At 40.7% G+C, this 13,368-nt stretch overlaps 1 protein-coding gene across 3 annotated transcripts in view; it reads right to left on the bottom strand.

Annotated features, from left to right (window-relative positions):
* Window positions 1-13,368, bottom strand: part of KDM4B (lysine demethylase 4B) — a gene marked incomplete at both ends in the record, with an annotated part of 79,223 nt that overhangs the window by 50,934 nt on the left and 14,921 nt on the right. For all 3 annotated transcript variants that reach the window (XM_082011027.1, XM_082011028.1, XM_082011029.1), the window contains 2 exons: window positions 1,176-1,279; window positions 4,618-4,667. In XM_082011027.1, coding sequence (XP_081867153.1) covers window positions 1,176-1,279; window positions 4,618-4,667 — 154 coding nt within the window. The remainder of the gene's footprint in view (window positions 1-1,175; window positions 1,280-4,617; window positions 4,668-13,368) is intronic.

Here is a 13,368-nt window from a genome sequence, read left to right as displayed (position 1 = left end):
CAAACTAGGCTGAGTCTAGTTGCTGATGTTGAACCATAAGCACCACATTGCTTCATAAAAGTCTCCCCTGCACTGACAGCAAACTCATCTGACAAGCCAGATGATCACACTTCAAATTTCATTCATCATAGCCTTCCACCAGGAAAAATGAAACCGTCTCTGGAGCAGTAAATTGAATGAATTCGTAGTTTTTATGCTATAAAAGAACCAAGATCTTTTACTTCCATCTCAAAGAATCACCAGGCTCATCAAATAGCTGCTATACTTTGTCTCAGGTGGACTAACTCTAACAAAACCATGCTTAAAAAAATAAATTAAAAAAAAAAAGATCAGAACTGCAGAGTTCTTACCTAGAAAAAGATGGCCATAATATCTACAGATGATGATGCAAAGGGGATGGGGAAGGATGAAATCAGTTTGAATCGGGCATTTTTTGACACTTCCCACTGCAGTTAAGATCCCAGTACCTCTAACTCAATCGCTTTTCCCACATCCAAAGGCAGGACACCCTGGCAGGACAGGCTGTGTGTGCCGGTAACACACAGCAGCAGTAGCTGTTTGACTGATTCTGCACAGATACTAAACCCATGGTAAGCATGCTTGGCTGAGGAGATTTACTTCTTGCCAGAAGACTTTAAGAATAAGCATATTAAAAAGATCATACCAAATAAACATGACCCCTCATTTCAAATAAGAGACTTCAAATAAGAGGACTTAAGGATTCACGAATCCTTACTGGCTTAGAGAGAACGCTTACACAACAGAGAAACAGCACGTCTAACTCCAGTTTTTGATTCATGCCGGATCCAGGAGAAAAAAGACTGTGTTCAAGAATTACCAATGAGTTATGCTGCCTACTGATAAGCCACAGCGTCTCTATTACAGTTTGCCCCTCTCTACCTGGAGAGGCTCCTTAATTGACAAAGTTAGTTCTAGCGAAAGCTTTAATGAAGAGAACCACTTCACAGAAAGCATCTTAGCCAAACCACAAATCCTCATTTACAGGCAGCCACCTGGTTTAAACCGATAGGATACGTTTAGCATCATAATGCATTCAGAAATTAAGCAAATTGCTCCCCAGTGGCTTGCAATGAATTGTTTCCTTAAAATTGGGGTGCTGTGCTTTGTGCACCTCAACAACTTGCCAATGTCTTCAATGCATCCTTTGTACATACCCGGTCAAAAGGAATGCCATACTTCTTCAGGATGGAGGGCGAAATGAGGGTCATCTTGTGACGGAGGAAAGCATCACATCCCTGAGAGCTTCCTGGAAAAAATCCTGCAGAGACATTAACAAGACGAGTATCACTGTAGGAATATTATATCCAATCATTACTTAAGCAGAAACAAGCTGGCAAAATTAAAACCTGCCTCAATACTTGATATAGATCAAAACAATAGGCGTACAAGTGAAGATGTCAGTAATTGGCACATGCCTCATTGTTTGAAATACCACATCAATTTTGTGACAAAAACGTGCATGTTGGGGCACCTACGTCTAAATTCACAGAATCATTAAGGTTGGAAAAGACCTTTAAAATCATCAAGTCCAACCATCAACCCAACACCACCATGCCCACTAAACCATGTCCCAAAGTGCCACGTCCACGGGTTTTTTTGAACGCAACATTCCATTCAAGCTAAGAGTTAGCATGTAAGTCTTCTATGTCTGGGAATAAGCAACTTGGTCAAAATCTCAGTAAAACCCTAGCAGACTAAGCTGTCTCAAGTTTTGGGTAGTACCCTAAACCGTGAGCCACCCTTTTTCTGAATATGGACAAGGGAAGAGTAACAAGCATCACCATCTACTCCAAACACTGCTGTGTCCTTTTTATACCTCCTGTGATGGGCTGCTATATTATTCCCGGGAAAGTGATGCAACTCGTAATATTCTAGACCAATCTGCCCTACATACCACCCACTAAAGGAAAAAATAAGCATGCAGATGTTAATATTTGGTCAAAAGAAAGGAAACAAAACGTATCCATCACAAGGCCACCCGGTTCACTGGCCACAGTGGGCACTAACAAGTCTGGCAGAGACAGTATGATCCGACTCAGACAGCATCTACGCGCTATGAAGTGTTAAGTTCTACCATAGCTACAGGATCCACACTGAGCTATTAAAACAAATCACAAATAATTAAAAATACTGAAATTGTGGTAAAAACTGACTAACCCTTTGATGTCAGCACTTCGCTCCCAGAAATGCCAGCTAAACCAATGTAACACCATTTTCTTCAAGACCACGTGTTCTACTCCAAGTGGGTGACTGAACAACAAATTATGTGTTTATAGGGATTAAAAAACATCACCATTTAGAAAAATAAGTAACCCTAGCTCTGGAAACAAAACTAATTGATGAGACATAATGGAAGAGGTTTCAGAAAGTGAAAAGGATTACTGGATTCCAGGTTTTCTTATGTTTTTGTACTAAAAGCATTTCAATTAAAATTATGACTGTCTGCTACCCAGTCTGTCATCCCTCTCTGCAGTTCCTCTTTTTAATGCACAGTTTAAGTGGCTCTCATTAAAGCCACTAATAAAGAAGCACATTTTAAGTGATTAGCACCAATAACATGGCAACGACATTAACATTCTCTCCATGGGCTCCATAGCTCTCCCAGTGAGCCCATTTACAGCTCAGCTATTCATTTTCCATATTAATTGCCTACTCTTTTCTCCATAGTAAACGTCTTCATAGTATAGACCGCTGATGCATAGGACAGGGAGAATGTCCAAGCAGCGATACGGCTTCACTGTAGTTTCAAAACATTACCCATCCCAGCTTCCAAAAGGTACTAACAGAAAGCGAAAATAAAGACGAGATCATTGATAATTTGCTTCTAGTTTACAGATTGCCAACCGTTGACGTGTGTCAAAAATTGAGCGTCAGTAAGAATAAGTTACAAAGTCAGACTTCAGTGTGATATTTCAGATTCTATAGAACGCAGGTAATCTGGATTTTTTTTATTTTTTAGTAGATGAAAAAGTAACTTTTATAAAACCTGGCAAATGACTAAACAGAAGTGTAGCTGTGAAACGCAACATTTCTGAGCAGTAATTTTCAGTATTTTTTCTATTCAGGGATCATGGCGCTCAGTGCACAGGAAAACAATACTACCATGCCCTAGGACATTTATACCCATTTACTCTACATTTATCGTACACATCCCATTGCTCCCTTCAACATCCTCCCCTTTTTTATTCACATATGAAACAGTCAATAGCATGTCAGACTATCGGCAAGAAATGCCATTACTATGAACGTGTCTTTCTGGAAAAACAGAGCATTTCTTCATTTTGCATTAGAACAGTCTTCCCGATTTTTCTGCCCGCTTCTGCTGCACTAACTTCAACAACAGATTTAAAAAGTATGCCTCAATGAAGATGAAATATGTAGATTTTGAGTTAATTATTCTGGGACAGGATCTTTTTTTAGCTGGGCAGCGCTTAGAACATTTGCAAGTGAACGAAAATAGCAACAAAAAGCAAACACAACATCAACAAATTAAAAACCATATACTTCTGCAGTCAGAGATCTTCCCTGAAGCTTCCAGCATTACCAACCAGAAATCGGCAGAAATGCCAAGGCCAGGACGCCAAAGGCTGCGCTCGCGGCTGGCGGCCGCTTCGCAGGCGACCCTGGCAGGTAGTCGGGCAAGAACACATATACAAGGTTTTCGGGAGCTGAGGCTGGTGCTTTGTAAGGCCAAAAATTTACAGCCAGCCTGGTGAGAGGTGGAAGTTTATCACAGCCCGAGCCAGCCCTGCTCTTTTTTTTTTTCTTTTTCTTTCCTCCTTTCCCCCCCCCCCCGCTTTTTTCCTTTTTTTTTTCCTGCTTTTTTTAAGATGGCCTTTATTGCACTGAAACACAAAGGAGGATGAGACCGGAATAAAAGGAAAGCAACCACATACAGTGTGTATCATTACAAAGGAAAGCGAGAAGTCCACTAGCTATTCTCTACGAATGCTGTTGCTGAATTTGTAAGCACTTTCCTATTTAAGACGTAAAGTCATCAGTGCTAGAAGACCTTTAAAGGTCTCCAACCCAAACTATTCTACGATTATGTGAATGCTAATACTGTATATGTAACATTTGAAGTGTAAGAAGAAAGAATAGTTCCTAGCACCCTTTTTTGCCGCAGAACGTGTCTGTAGGGGCATCAGGAAGACTCCCCAGGCTGCACTCCACGCAGCTGAAGCAACAGTTCTCAGTTCACCGTGACAAACCTCATATTACACACGGAGATGCACGATGGGTCTCTTATTAAACCCATTTCTTTATTAAACCCATTTGGTCTCAATACCTCAAAATTCAAGGTTTTTTTCTATCGATTTTAGTTAGGGTCATGGTGTGCCAGAAGACCGAGGCTTTGAGAAAACAGTTGCACTAGCAGGAAAATTCCCTGACAAGTTTTCTGACTCTGAAGCTTTATACCAATGCAGCAGGTTCATCAAGCAGCTCTTGCAACATTAAAATATACCAGCCAGTTCAATGTCAATTCTTTATCAATCCGTTTACAAATCAAGGGTAGGATTCTCCCCTGGGATGCCTCAGTTTTCACTGAGAACACACCCATGTGTTTTTCCAAACGAAGGAGGAAGCAAAGCTTACCTTTCGCCAGGCGTTCCAATCTCTTGCCATGTTCTGGAGGAATGGCATACCTAGGAGGAAGTTAACAAAGAAGAAAACATTTTTTTAAATCACTCTATAATGTAAAAACAGTGAAAGAAAAGGAAGGCTAGAAACCAGCGTGGTAATAGCTTTTAGCACAGAACACTTACAACTAACCTCTGGAAATACAACCAAACGTTTAGAAGTCTGGAAGGTCTCAGTAACACACAATTATAATACGTGGAAGAAAGCCTGTATTTTAATAAAAGTCCTTAGACATGTTATATGATGTGTGATATTTTCCTGCAATTTTTTTAAACAGCATCACAGGACTTCACAAGGTAGAAGGAGAACCAAGAAGGCAAAGTGATGCTACAGCACTGGGAAAAAAACAGAAGTAGATCAGTATAGGGAACAGCAGGCGTGTTTTCTGCAGGAAAGATACCAGCAAAAGAAAACCATGAGGCTGTGATAAAAATTAACACACAAGAAATTCTGGATGGGCTGAGAAGGTGTGAGGGAAGGTCTCTGTGTCTTGGCATACCTACGGCAAATTAAGATAACCTTTTTCAAAGAAAACTGTGTAAATACTTTTCATTTTATTCAAAAAAGTAAACATTCTTCACAACGGCTGAAGCAGTCATTCCTTGAATCTACGCTGGACTGTGTTGTCTGATGTGAAATAACAGAATTAAACTATTCGATAACTTTCTTGATGAGGCGAATGAAAAAGCAAGGTCTTCTGAGGAAAACAACATTAAAGGGCATAGGGAACAACTTCTGCACTTTTAAAAGACAGTTTTTGTTAGTTTTGATGGTAAAAAGAGTGCAAAATAATTTGATTGAAATGTGGGGTTTTTCCCCCGCAAGTGCAAAGTATAGATACACAATCAACTGCCTGAAATCACACACAAGCCTAACTGCGATATTCTCCTGTGATCACTGGAAAACAGCAACCGAGTCCTACTTCTAGAACAGTTTTGCCACATGAAGAGAGAAAACGCTAGGTACAGAAAACCGAAGACTGTTCCTTTCTACCCCCGAGAAGCCTTCCACCGAGCTCTGCTCTGTGCGTAGCAGCTTGTAACCGCTGCACACAAGCTCAGTCCGCTTCAGAAAGGTAAAACCAAGCAATTTCTGTTTTCTTGCAGGCAATTTGGACACTTCAGCATGCTTTAAAGTAACAAAAATGTTAAAAATCACTCAGAAAAAAACTGCAAAAAAAGCTTCCAAGCGCTGCAGAAACAGCGCTGGGTGTGACGATTATTTACAAAAATCAAGAAAGTTTCAAATGGTGGGTTTTCTTCCCCAAAGTTGTTAGTTACCTTGCTGCTTTGAATTTATACTACCTCAATATTCACAGTAGCAAAAATCAGGTGACTAAGATTTTATGCGTTCAGGTTATAAGGAGGGAACTAAATACCATGATACACTTAAACATGTTTAATGTGATGACACACACAACAATACCAATGGAGTTTTGTAAATAGTTGCTGACATACTCCATCAAATGAAATGCGCATACCATTTTTTGTAACACAGAGTTTTGAAAATTTACATTAAAGGGAATGACATTTATTGCCAGCTATAACTTTTGTGCAATGTGAATAATAAAAAATGCATTATTTTTGTTATTTCCAATAAAGATGTCAAAACCATCACGTCTCATTATAACAAGCTGAAAACAGGATATTGTAGTGGGGAAACTGCACCATCTCCACAACAGGTAAACAGTATTGCTCTATTTATGATACGATCTCTCAAAATACCCCTTTCAGCCACCCTTGCTCAGCTTCTCAATTTTCAAGTCTAAAGTTTTATCTACAATGTCAGATAGAAGTCATGTCCCGTATTGCTTGTGTACAAAACCAAAATTTACCTGCTACGGTCAGGTAGGTTAGAAAGGATAACGACGGACAGAAATCATACATAGGATGTTTCAAGATTTAGACACTAAGCAGATTTAAACTGATGGCTTCAAAAAAAATAAATCTAAGGGAAAACACTATGTAGCACCTAATCTTGGAAAATAATAAATATAGCAATGGACTTGCAACATCCTCTGACCAAACTCTAACGGTGCCTTAAATTGCATAATTATCAAAGAATTCAATTTCATTTGCTAGTAGCTTTCATTTTACAAAGACCATTCATAACCTACATAAATGGGATAAAACTAAATAAAAATTAATCCCGTTCCAAAGCTCCTTTGTGGGATTAATGTCCCTTAAAACAGGAAAATGAGACATTCCATTACTTCTGGGAAAAATGCTGAAGGATTGGGAAAGAACTAATTTATGGCTACAAGGCTGCCGATGATTAATGTAATATCCCCAGTCTACAATGCAACCTTCACTTAATTAGTGCCTGTAATTGGGAGTTGTAAAGATAAGATTAATTGAATCTTGAGGATGTTAAAAGTTTAATACATCGGAACATGGTTACTGTGTTATCTGAAACTGCAGACTGCAAAAAGCCAAGCTGAGCTCGAGAGAACGGTCCATGGAGAGACAAAGAAAAAGGACTTGCTTGGATAGAAACCAGCAAGAGAGGAGGAATTTCCAGCTTATAAAAAAGAACTACATGTAATAATATACCAATCGGAATACCCCACCACAGAACAGCCTCTCAGTAACGAGTGACTCCAATTTTAGAAATTAAGGTTTTTCTTTGGCCAGTCTTGTAAGCAGAGCCTATACATCCTTATACATTTATTCTTAGGAATTCACAAAATGAACTGCAGAAGACAATTAAGTGTCGGTCAAATTCTGCTTTAAGTTACGCTCACAAATCTGACTGCTTTACATAAAGATAGGCAATAAGGAAAGAATTTGGGTTGCTGTTTAAAACCAGTAAGAGAAAGAGAAGGCTTCTGCAAGTACCACACAGATCGAGCCAGCTAGCTGAACATAGACGTAAAATGATTGATTACAAAGCAGAATAACAACAGAGGCGACACGGAAAGATTAGGAATTGCTGCAATCAAAGGAGTGCTGTTATTCAGCGTATAAACATCCACGAAGGGCTGGCTTTTGTGTACGACCTTACAGTAGCATCCTCCCATTTTCACTATGAAAAATGGCCAGGCACTTGTTGGGGACAAAAATCCTTGACAGAGGGAACTGACAAAATGCTGTCATTCGGTACGATTTGTTACCTTCCCTCTTGCACCCACAGGTTGGGGCTCAGATCAACAGCAAAATATCTTTAATTCCCGAGACAACTGACAAGATTATGCATGGCAAAGCACACCCAGTAATTTCCTTTTCTATATGCATGACTTTGAATACTTTTAAGATTTTTTTTTTTACCAGCCTAAATACTAAATGTAGTAGGTTTCCTCTAGAAAAATACAAAAAAACCTACTTTATCAAAATCTTAAAAAAATAAAAATATGCTGCTTCCTTTCTCTGTACCATTCAGTTCATAGCACAAATGGGTTCCACAAAGACACGGAAAGAGAAGAAAAAAACTCAGAACAAAATACCACTTTTATATCAATTGGCCAAAATAAGCCTACAGCACCCACAAAAGATCTTGTATTGGGCTTTGTCGAGACTCTCGGACTTAGAACTGCCCGATGCTTCACGCCTGTTGTCACAAAACTGCTTCTGTCATCCCTCTGCCTGGGGAAAACCGAATTAGGAGTAGAGCAGGACTAACTTTGATCCAGCCCTGGGCAGACACTTCCTTTTAACCACAGCAAAGATGGAGCAAGGATTTTCCATTGCCCCAAACAAACTAAATAGAAGTAGTGGTGGCAGCATAGATATTTTAACAGCCCTTCTTAAGAACCATCATTTTATAAACTACTATTGCTTCAGAGAAAACATCTGGAACAGCCAACAGAAAACAGGACAGTGACAAAAAGCTGACCCTGAGCCACTGCTTCAAGTGCAGAATCTTTCCCTGCTGGTTCAACCTGGTTCCCCAATAAAAGCGAAGTTACATAAATAGTGCTGCATCAGCAACTGTTTTAAGATATATCAAACTTCCAAGAAACTGGGCTTGCAAACAAACCAAGAGAGCAATGCCTTCAGTATGTATTTCCAAGGGTCAGCTTTGCAGTGGCTGACCAAGACAAAGGGCCAAGCTTAACCTGAAAACCTGACACTCAGCAATTTGTCGGATTACGGCATGAATAAGGTCTTGCTGCTTTGCCAGGGAACACAAGATTTACAGAACGGGGAGGCGGGGAAATAAATCTCAAGATAAAAAAAAATTATAGCTGTATGACTCAAATGTCATCTTACCCCAAAATCAACAATCTTCTGAAAGTAATATACTGATCCTTTTAAATTACCTTTTTCTACTCTTTCTACCAAAGCAAAAGCAGGTTCCTGAAATGGATTAAGTATCAGTTCTACAAATACAGAACTTACAGTTCTACCTGAAAGACTTTCAGCTTCCCAGTTTGTTTCATGAAACCTAATTCCATCATCATTTCTGATCTCTACGTCCGTGTAATTTTCTGACTTCCTGAGTATCCTGCAAAACTGAAATTCTTCACTATGAGGGTGGTGAGGCACCGGAACGGGTTGCCCAGAGAAGTTGTGGATGTCCCATCCCTGGAAGTGTTCAAGGTCAGGCTGGATGGGTCTTTGAGCAACCTGGTCTAGTGGAAGGTGTCCCTGCCCATGGCAGGGAGGTTGGAACTACATGATCTTTAAGGTTCCTTCCAACCCAAACGGTTCTATGATTCTGATTGTAATCACCAGGCATCAGAGCTGCGGGTCCAGAAGGTATTTGCCCCAAAGTTACAAATGTCTTAGATAATCATTTCCCTACACTGGTAGTTTGCTTTTGTTAACGTAAGCTTAACTGGACAGTCCCCTTAACAGAAAAGAAAGATCCCTCCTCTTTGCCATAAAGGATGTCATTAATAGTGTAATTTTCTTGGTGTTTTGTTTATTCCCCTGGAATGGCTTGATGGATGCAGATAATTATCAGACTATAAAAGCCAGCAAATGTGCTATTTTCTATCACTCTAAATCATCAAACAAATAAAGTGTGAAACAGCATTTTTGAATACAATTTTCCCCTCTAATGGCCTAGAATTATTATCGGGAACAATGAAAATAAATAAGCAAATGTCTTGTGAGTTAAGAATTAAATGAGTGTGTCAGTAAAAAAGAACAGACAGACCATCCTAGGATACAAGGACCAGTTCAGAAGCCATTAAGGGATGACATAACAGGGAATTCACTACGGCAGCGACAGTTTCCAGCATCAGGTGCTCTTCAGGGACTTTTCAGTCTAGCTCAGATTCTGTCCTCACCTCTGCTTCTTCAGAAAGGGTGCAATTCAATTTCGTAGTCCTCTTGGCTACTGAAAGCTATTAAAAACTTTATCCATAACAAAGGCTGTGGCCAGCAGGGCGAGGGAGGGGATTCTGCCCCTCTGCCCCGCTCTGGGGAGACCCCCCTGCAGTGCTGCGTCCAGCTCTGGAGCCCTCGGCACAGGAGAGACATGGACCTGCTGGAGCGGGGCCAGAGGAGGCCCCAGCAATGCTCCGAGGGCTGGAACAGCTCTGCTGGGAGGACAGGCTGGGAGAGCTGGGGGGGCTCAGCCTGGAGCAGAGAAGGCTCCGGGGAGACCTTCCTGCAGCTGCCAGGGCCGAGAGGGGCTGAGGAGAAAGATGGGGACAGGCTTTTTAGCAGGGCCTGTAGCGACAGGACAAGGGGTGATGGTTTTAAACTAAAAGAGGGCAGATTTAAACTAGATAGAAGGAAGAAATTTTTCACAAGGAGGGTGGTGAGCCACTGGCCCAGGTTGCCCAGAGAGGTGGTAGATGCCCCATCCCTGGACACATCGCAGGTCAGGTTGGACGGGGCTCTGAGCAACCTGCTCTGGTTGAAGATGTCCCTGCTCACTGCAGGGGGTTGGACTAGATGACCTTTAAAGGTCCCTTCCAACCCAAAGATTCTATGATTCTGTGAAAGACAATCTTCAGCCTGCTCATACCCTCTCCGCTGGTTTCCCTCTGTTTAAGAACTGTTCTCACCTGAAGCTATCACTGGCTTTGGCAGAGGACCAGACCATCCTGTCCCTTAGTTCAACCTCCACCCCAAAGCTTCCAAGACCTTTACTTGCTACAGTTGTCACACACAGAGTTTTTGATAGTTATAACACCTTGCCTCCCCACCTCATTACACATCAGCCTCTCCTTAAACCAAGAAAGAGCAATTAGGCAGTGATTAGATTACTAAATCTCATGCACCCACCCTCTACTAGAGACCGGGCACCATGAGCAGGAGTAGGTTCAACCCCAAGGCTCCGGAAATGTCACTTCAGTCCAATTCATGTGAGAAGGTACGAAAGTTAATTTCACAGTGTCTGCACAAGGTCTGGCCAAACAGGCCCCACACAGTTTAACACACCATAATTACTGAAATAAGGAACAGAAACAAAAAGAAAACAGCACATTCAAAATTCCTAAGACCATGTGTCAAGCTGGGGGTTAGTTATCTGTCTTCAAAGCAGATTTAGTTGTGCCAAGAATATTGACCCTTCGAAGATTCAAATGCCAACCTACTCCCAGTGGTGACAGGCAGAATAAAAAGCTATTATTTCAATCTCTGCAAGACAAAGTGTGTCCATAAATGCATAATCTGAACCCTGACCTTCAACATCTTTAGCACCCATGACAGCAGCAATGCCTCCAAAGAAAACCCTTTAGTGTATTGAGAATATTTATCACCCAACAGAAGCCATTAAGAACCACCACTGCCTACAGGGTGGTCCCTCATTTGGAAAGTTCATATCCTGCTTCGAAGGCCTGCTTTTTCTACAAGGTAAAGTATTTATAATACTGCACCTCCTAGTAGTAAAGCTCAGAGAGCATCAAAACTTGTTTTTTCCACACTATGTTTAAGCTGTTTTGCAGCCTGTATGGGGCGGGAGGGGGGGGGAAGGCATTTCAACAAGAAGAATGGATTGCTCCTTTGTCGAAAGCGCTGTCATCTCCCTCCCTTTCACGGTCACCTCTCTTTTCCTCACCTTTACTTTCCTCCATGTTTAACCTCCCTTCATCCCTCTCTCCCTCCCAGTTTGTTAAAAGACAGAAATCAACTCCCTTTCTTCTTCTCCTCATCAGTATCTGATGTTACCCAACAGTGAATCTGCTGTAAGCATCCAGTTTCCCTTCTCAAGACCACTGTTTGGACAGGAAAATCTCCGGCCTCCTTCCTCTGTCCCCTTCTGTTATGGCTCCTTTACATCAAGAATGCAAACACGTGCTCTGGAGATAAGATCACACACAGATCAGAGCGCTCCTTGTTCCTAGGAAAGAACCTTTATCGAGTGCCTGCAGTTTTATCTTTAATGGATCATTTTACAGGACAATAGATGATGGAATTCAGTATCTTTAACCAGCAGTGTCAATGATTTCAAATAATGACATTTTTATTGAAATACACACAGGGAGAAAGATAAACAGAGAGGCTGGGGAGTATCTGCTCAAAAAGCCATAATAAGGAGTAAATAGGTAATGACAGAACAAGATTACAACCACACAAACACACCAAATCAACCTGTCTTCTAAAGCCCAGAGAAAAATGAGCTCTGCAGAAAGCTGCTCAAATACAATCCTTCGGGAACCAGCACAGGAAGAAAATCAGGACAAAACCTGCTCAGGAAGGGCCTGAGTAACAGTAAGCATTCTCAGCACTTACACCACAGAGCCCGTTTCCCTCAGTAAGATCTCTTTTCCACGCGCGTAGCTGCCTAATTATCAACCCCACTGCCAAGCGCGACAAGGAGAAACGGCAAGCAATTTTGCTGCTAACAGAACAGTAAGCAAGACGAGAAACTTCCTCCTTCCCTTAAGAAACTAAAGTTTGTGCACTTGCAAACTCTCAGTTTGTCTTCCAGTAACTCTGGAGGTGGAATCAAATCCTTATGGATTGACTGTTGGAAGATTAGAGTCAAACCTAACTTCTGCCAATCACATACTGCTAAAAGACTCTTTAACACTTAAAAGTGGCCATGAGCTAGAAATACTATTAAAGACGCATTAATTTCAAAAAGCTACATTAGACAAGAGCTTTTTAAATTTCTGATTTTAAAGCAGTAAGAATTTAAGAGGTAGACCTGAACTCATAACTACAAGATTTGCAGAAAACAACTGAGCAATTGGCTACTTTCACAGTGTTTCGCTAACCCAAAACAGAATGAATACAAAAAGGACATTTTTCCAGAACTCAAATTCAATTTTTAAATACTATTTTAAAACAGAGAGTTTAAGATGAACAACCATCTGCTCTTGAAAATATTATCAACGTACCAAGCCAGTTAGCTTCACAGCAACAAATGCCAGACACAAAGCACAACATTACAAGTCACAGTGGAGTGACTCTCCTTCCACATGTACAAAATAAAGCCACAGTCTGCTTCTGCATGCAGTGAATGAGCAGTATGAAGAGGATATTTTACTAAGAAAAGGTGTTTTGGGAAAAACATTATGAAATCATTTATTCATTCAGTTTGGTCAAAAAGATAATTAGTATACAATTCAACAGAGATGAATGACTACAATATTCATCCCCTTGCCACTCACTGTTATTTGTTTTGAAGAACCTGTTCACGTCAGATTTATTTCCCCAAACTAGTAATCAGATTATTAGTTACTGGTTGCTTTTTGTCATGGATACTGTATGAATATAAAGCAAAGCAAGGTTTATGCTTCAAATCTTTTAGATCTTATAGTCTAAAAAACAAAACGCCACATTGCAACTCAAGAAACAAGGAGAA

This window comes from Phaethon aethereus (assembly GCF_964289735.1).
Source record: "Phaethon aethereus genome assembly, chromosome: 26".
In the NCBI taxonomy this organism is placed as follows: Eukaryota; Metazoa; Chordata; class Aves; order Phaethontiformes; family Phaethontidae; genus Phaethon; species Phaethon aethereus.
The sequence above is the reverse complement of the archived record's forward strand: the minus strand, read 5'-3'. Positions and strand labels throughout refer to the sequence as shown.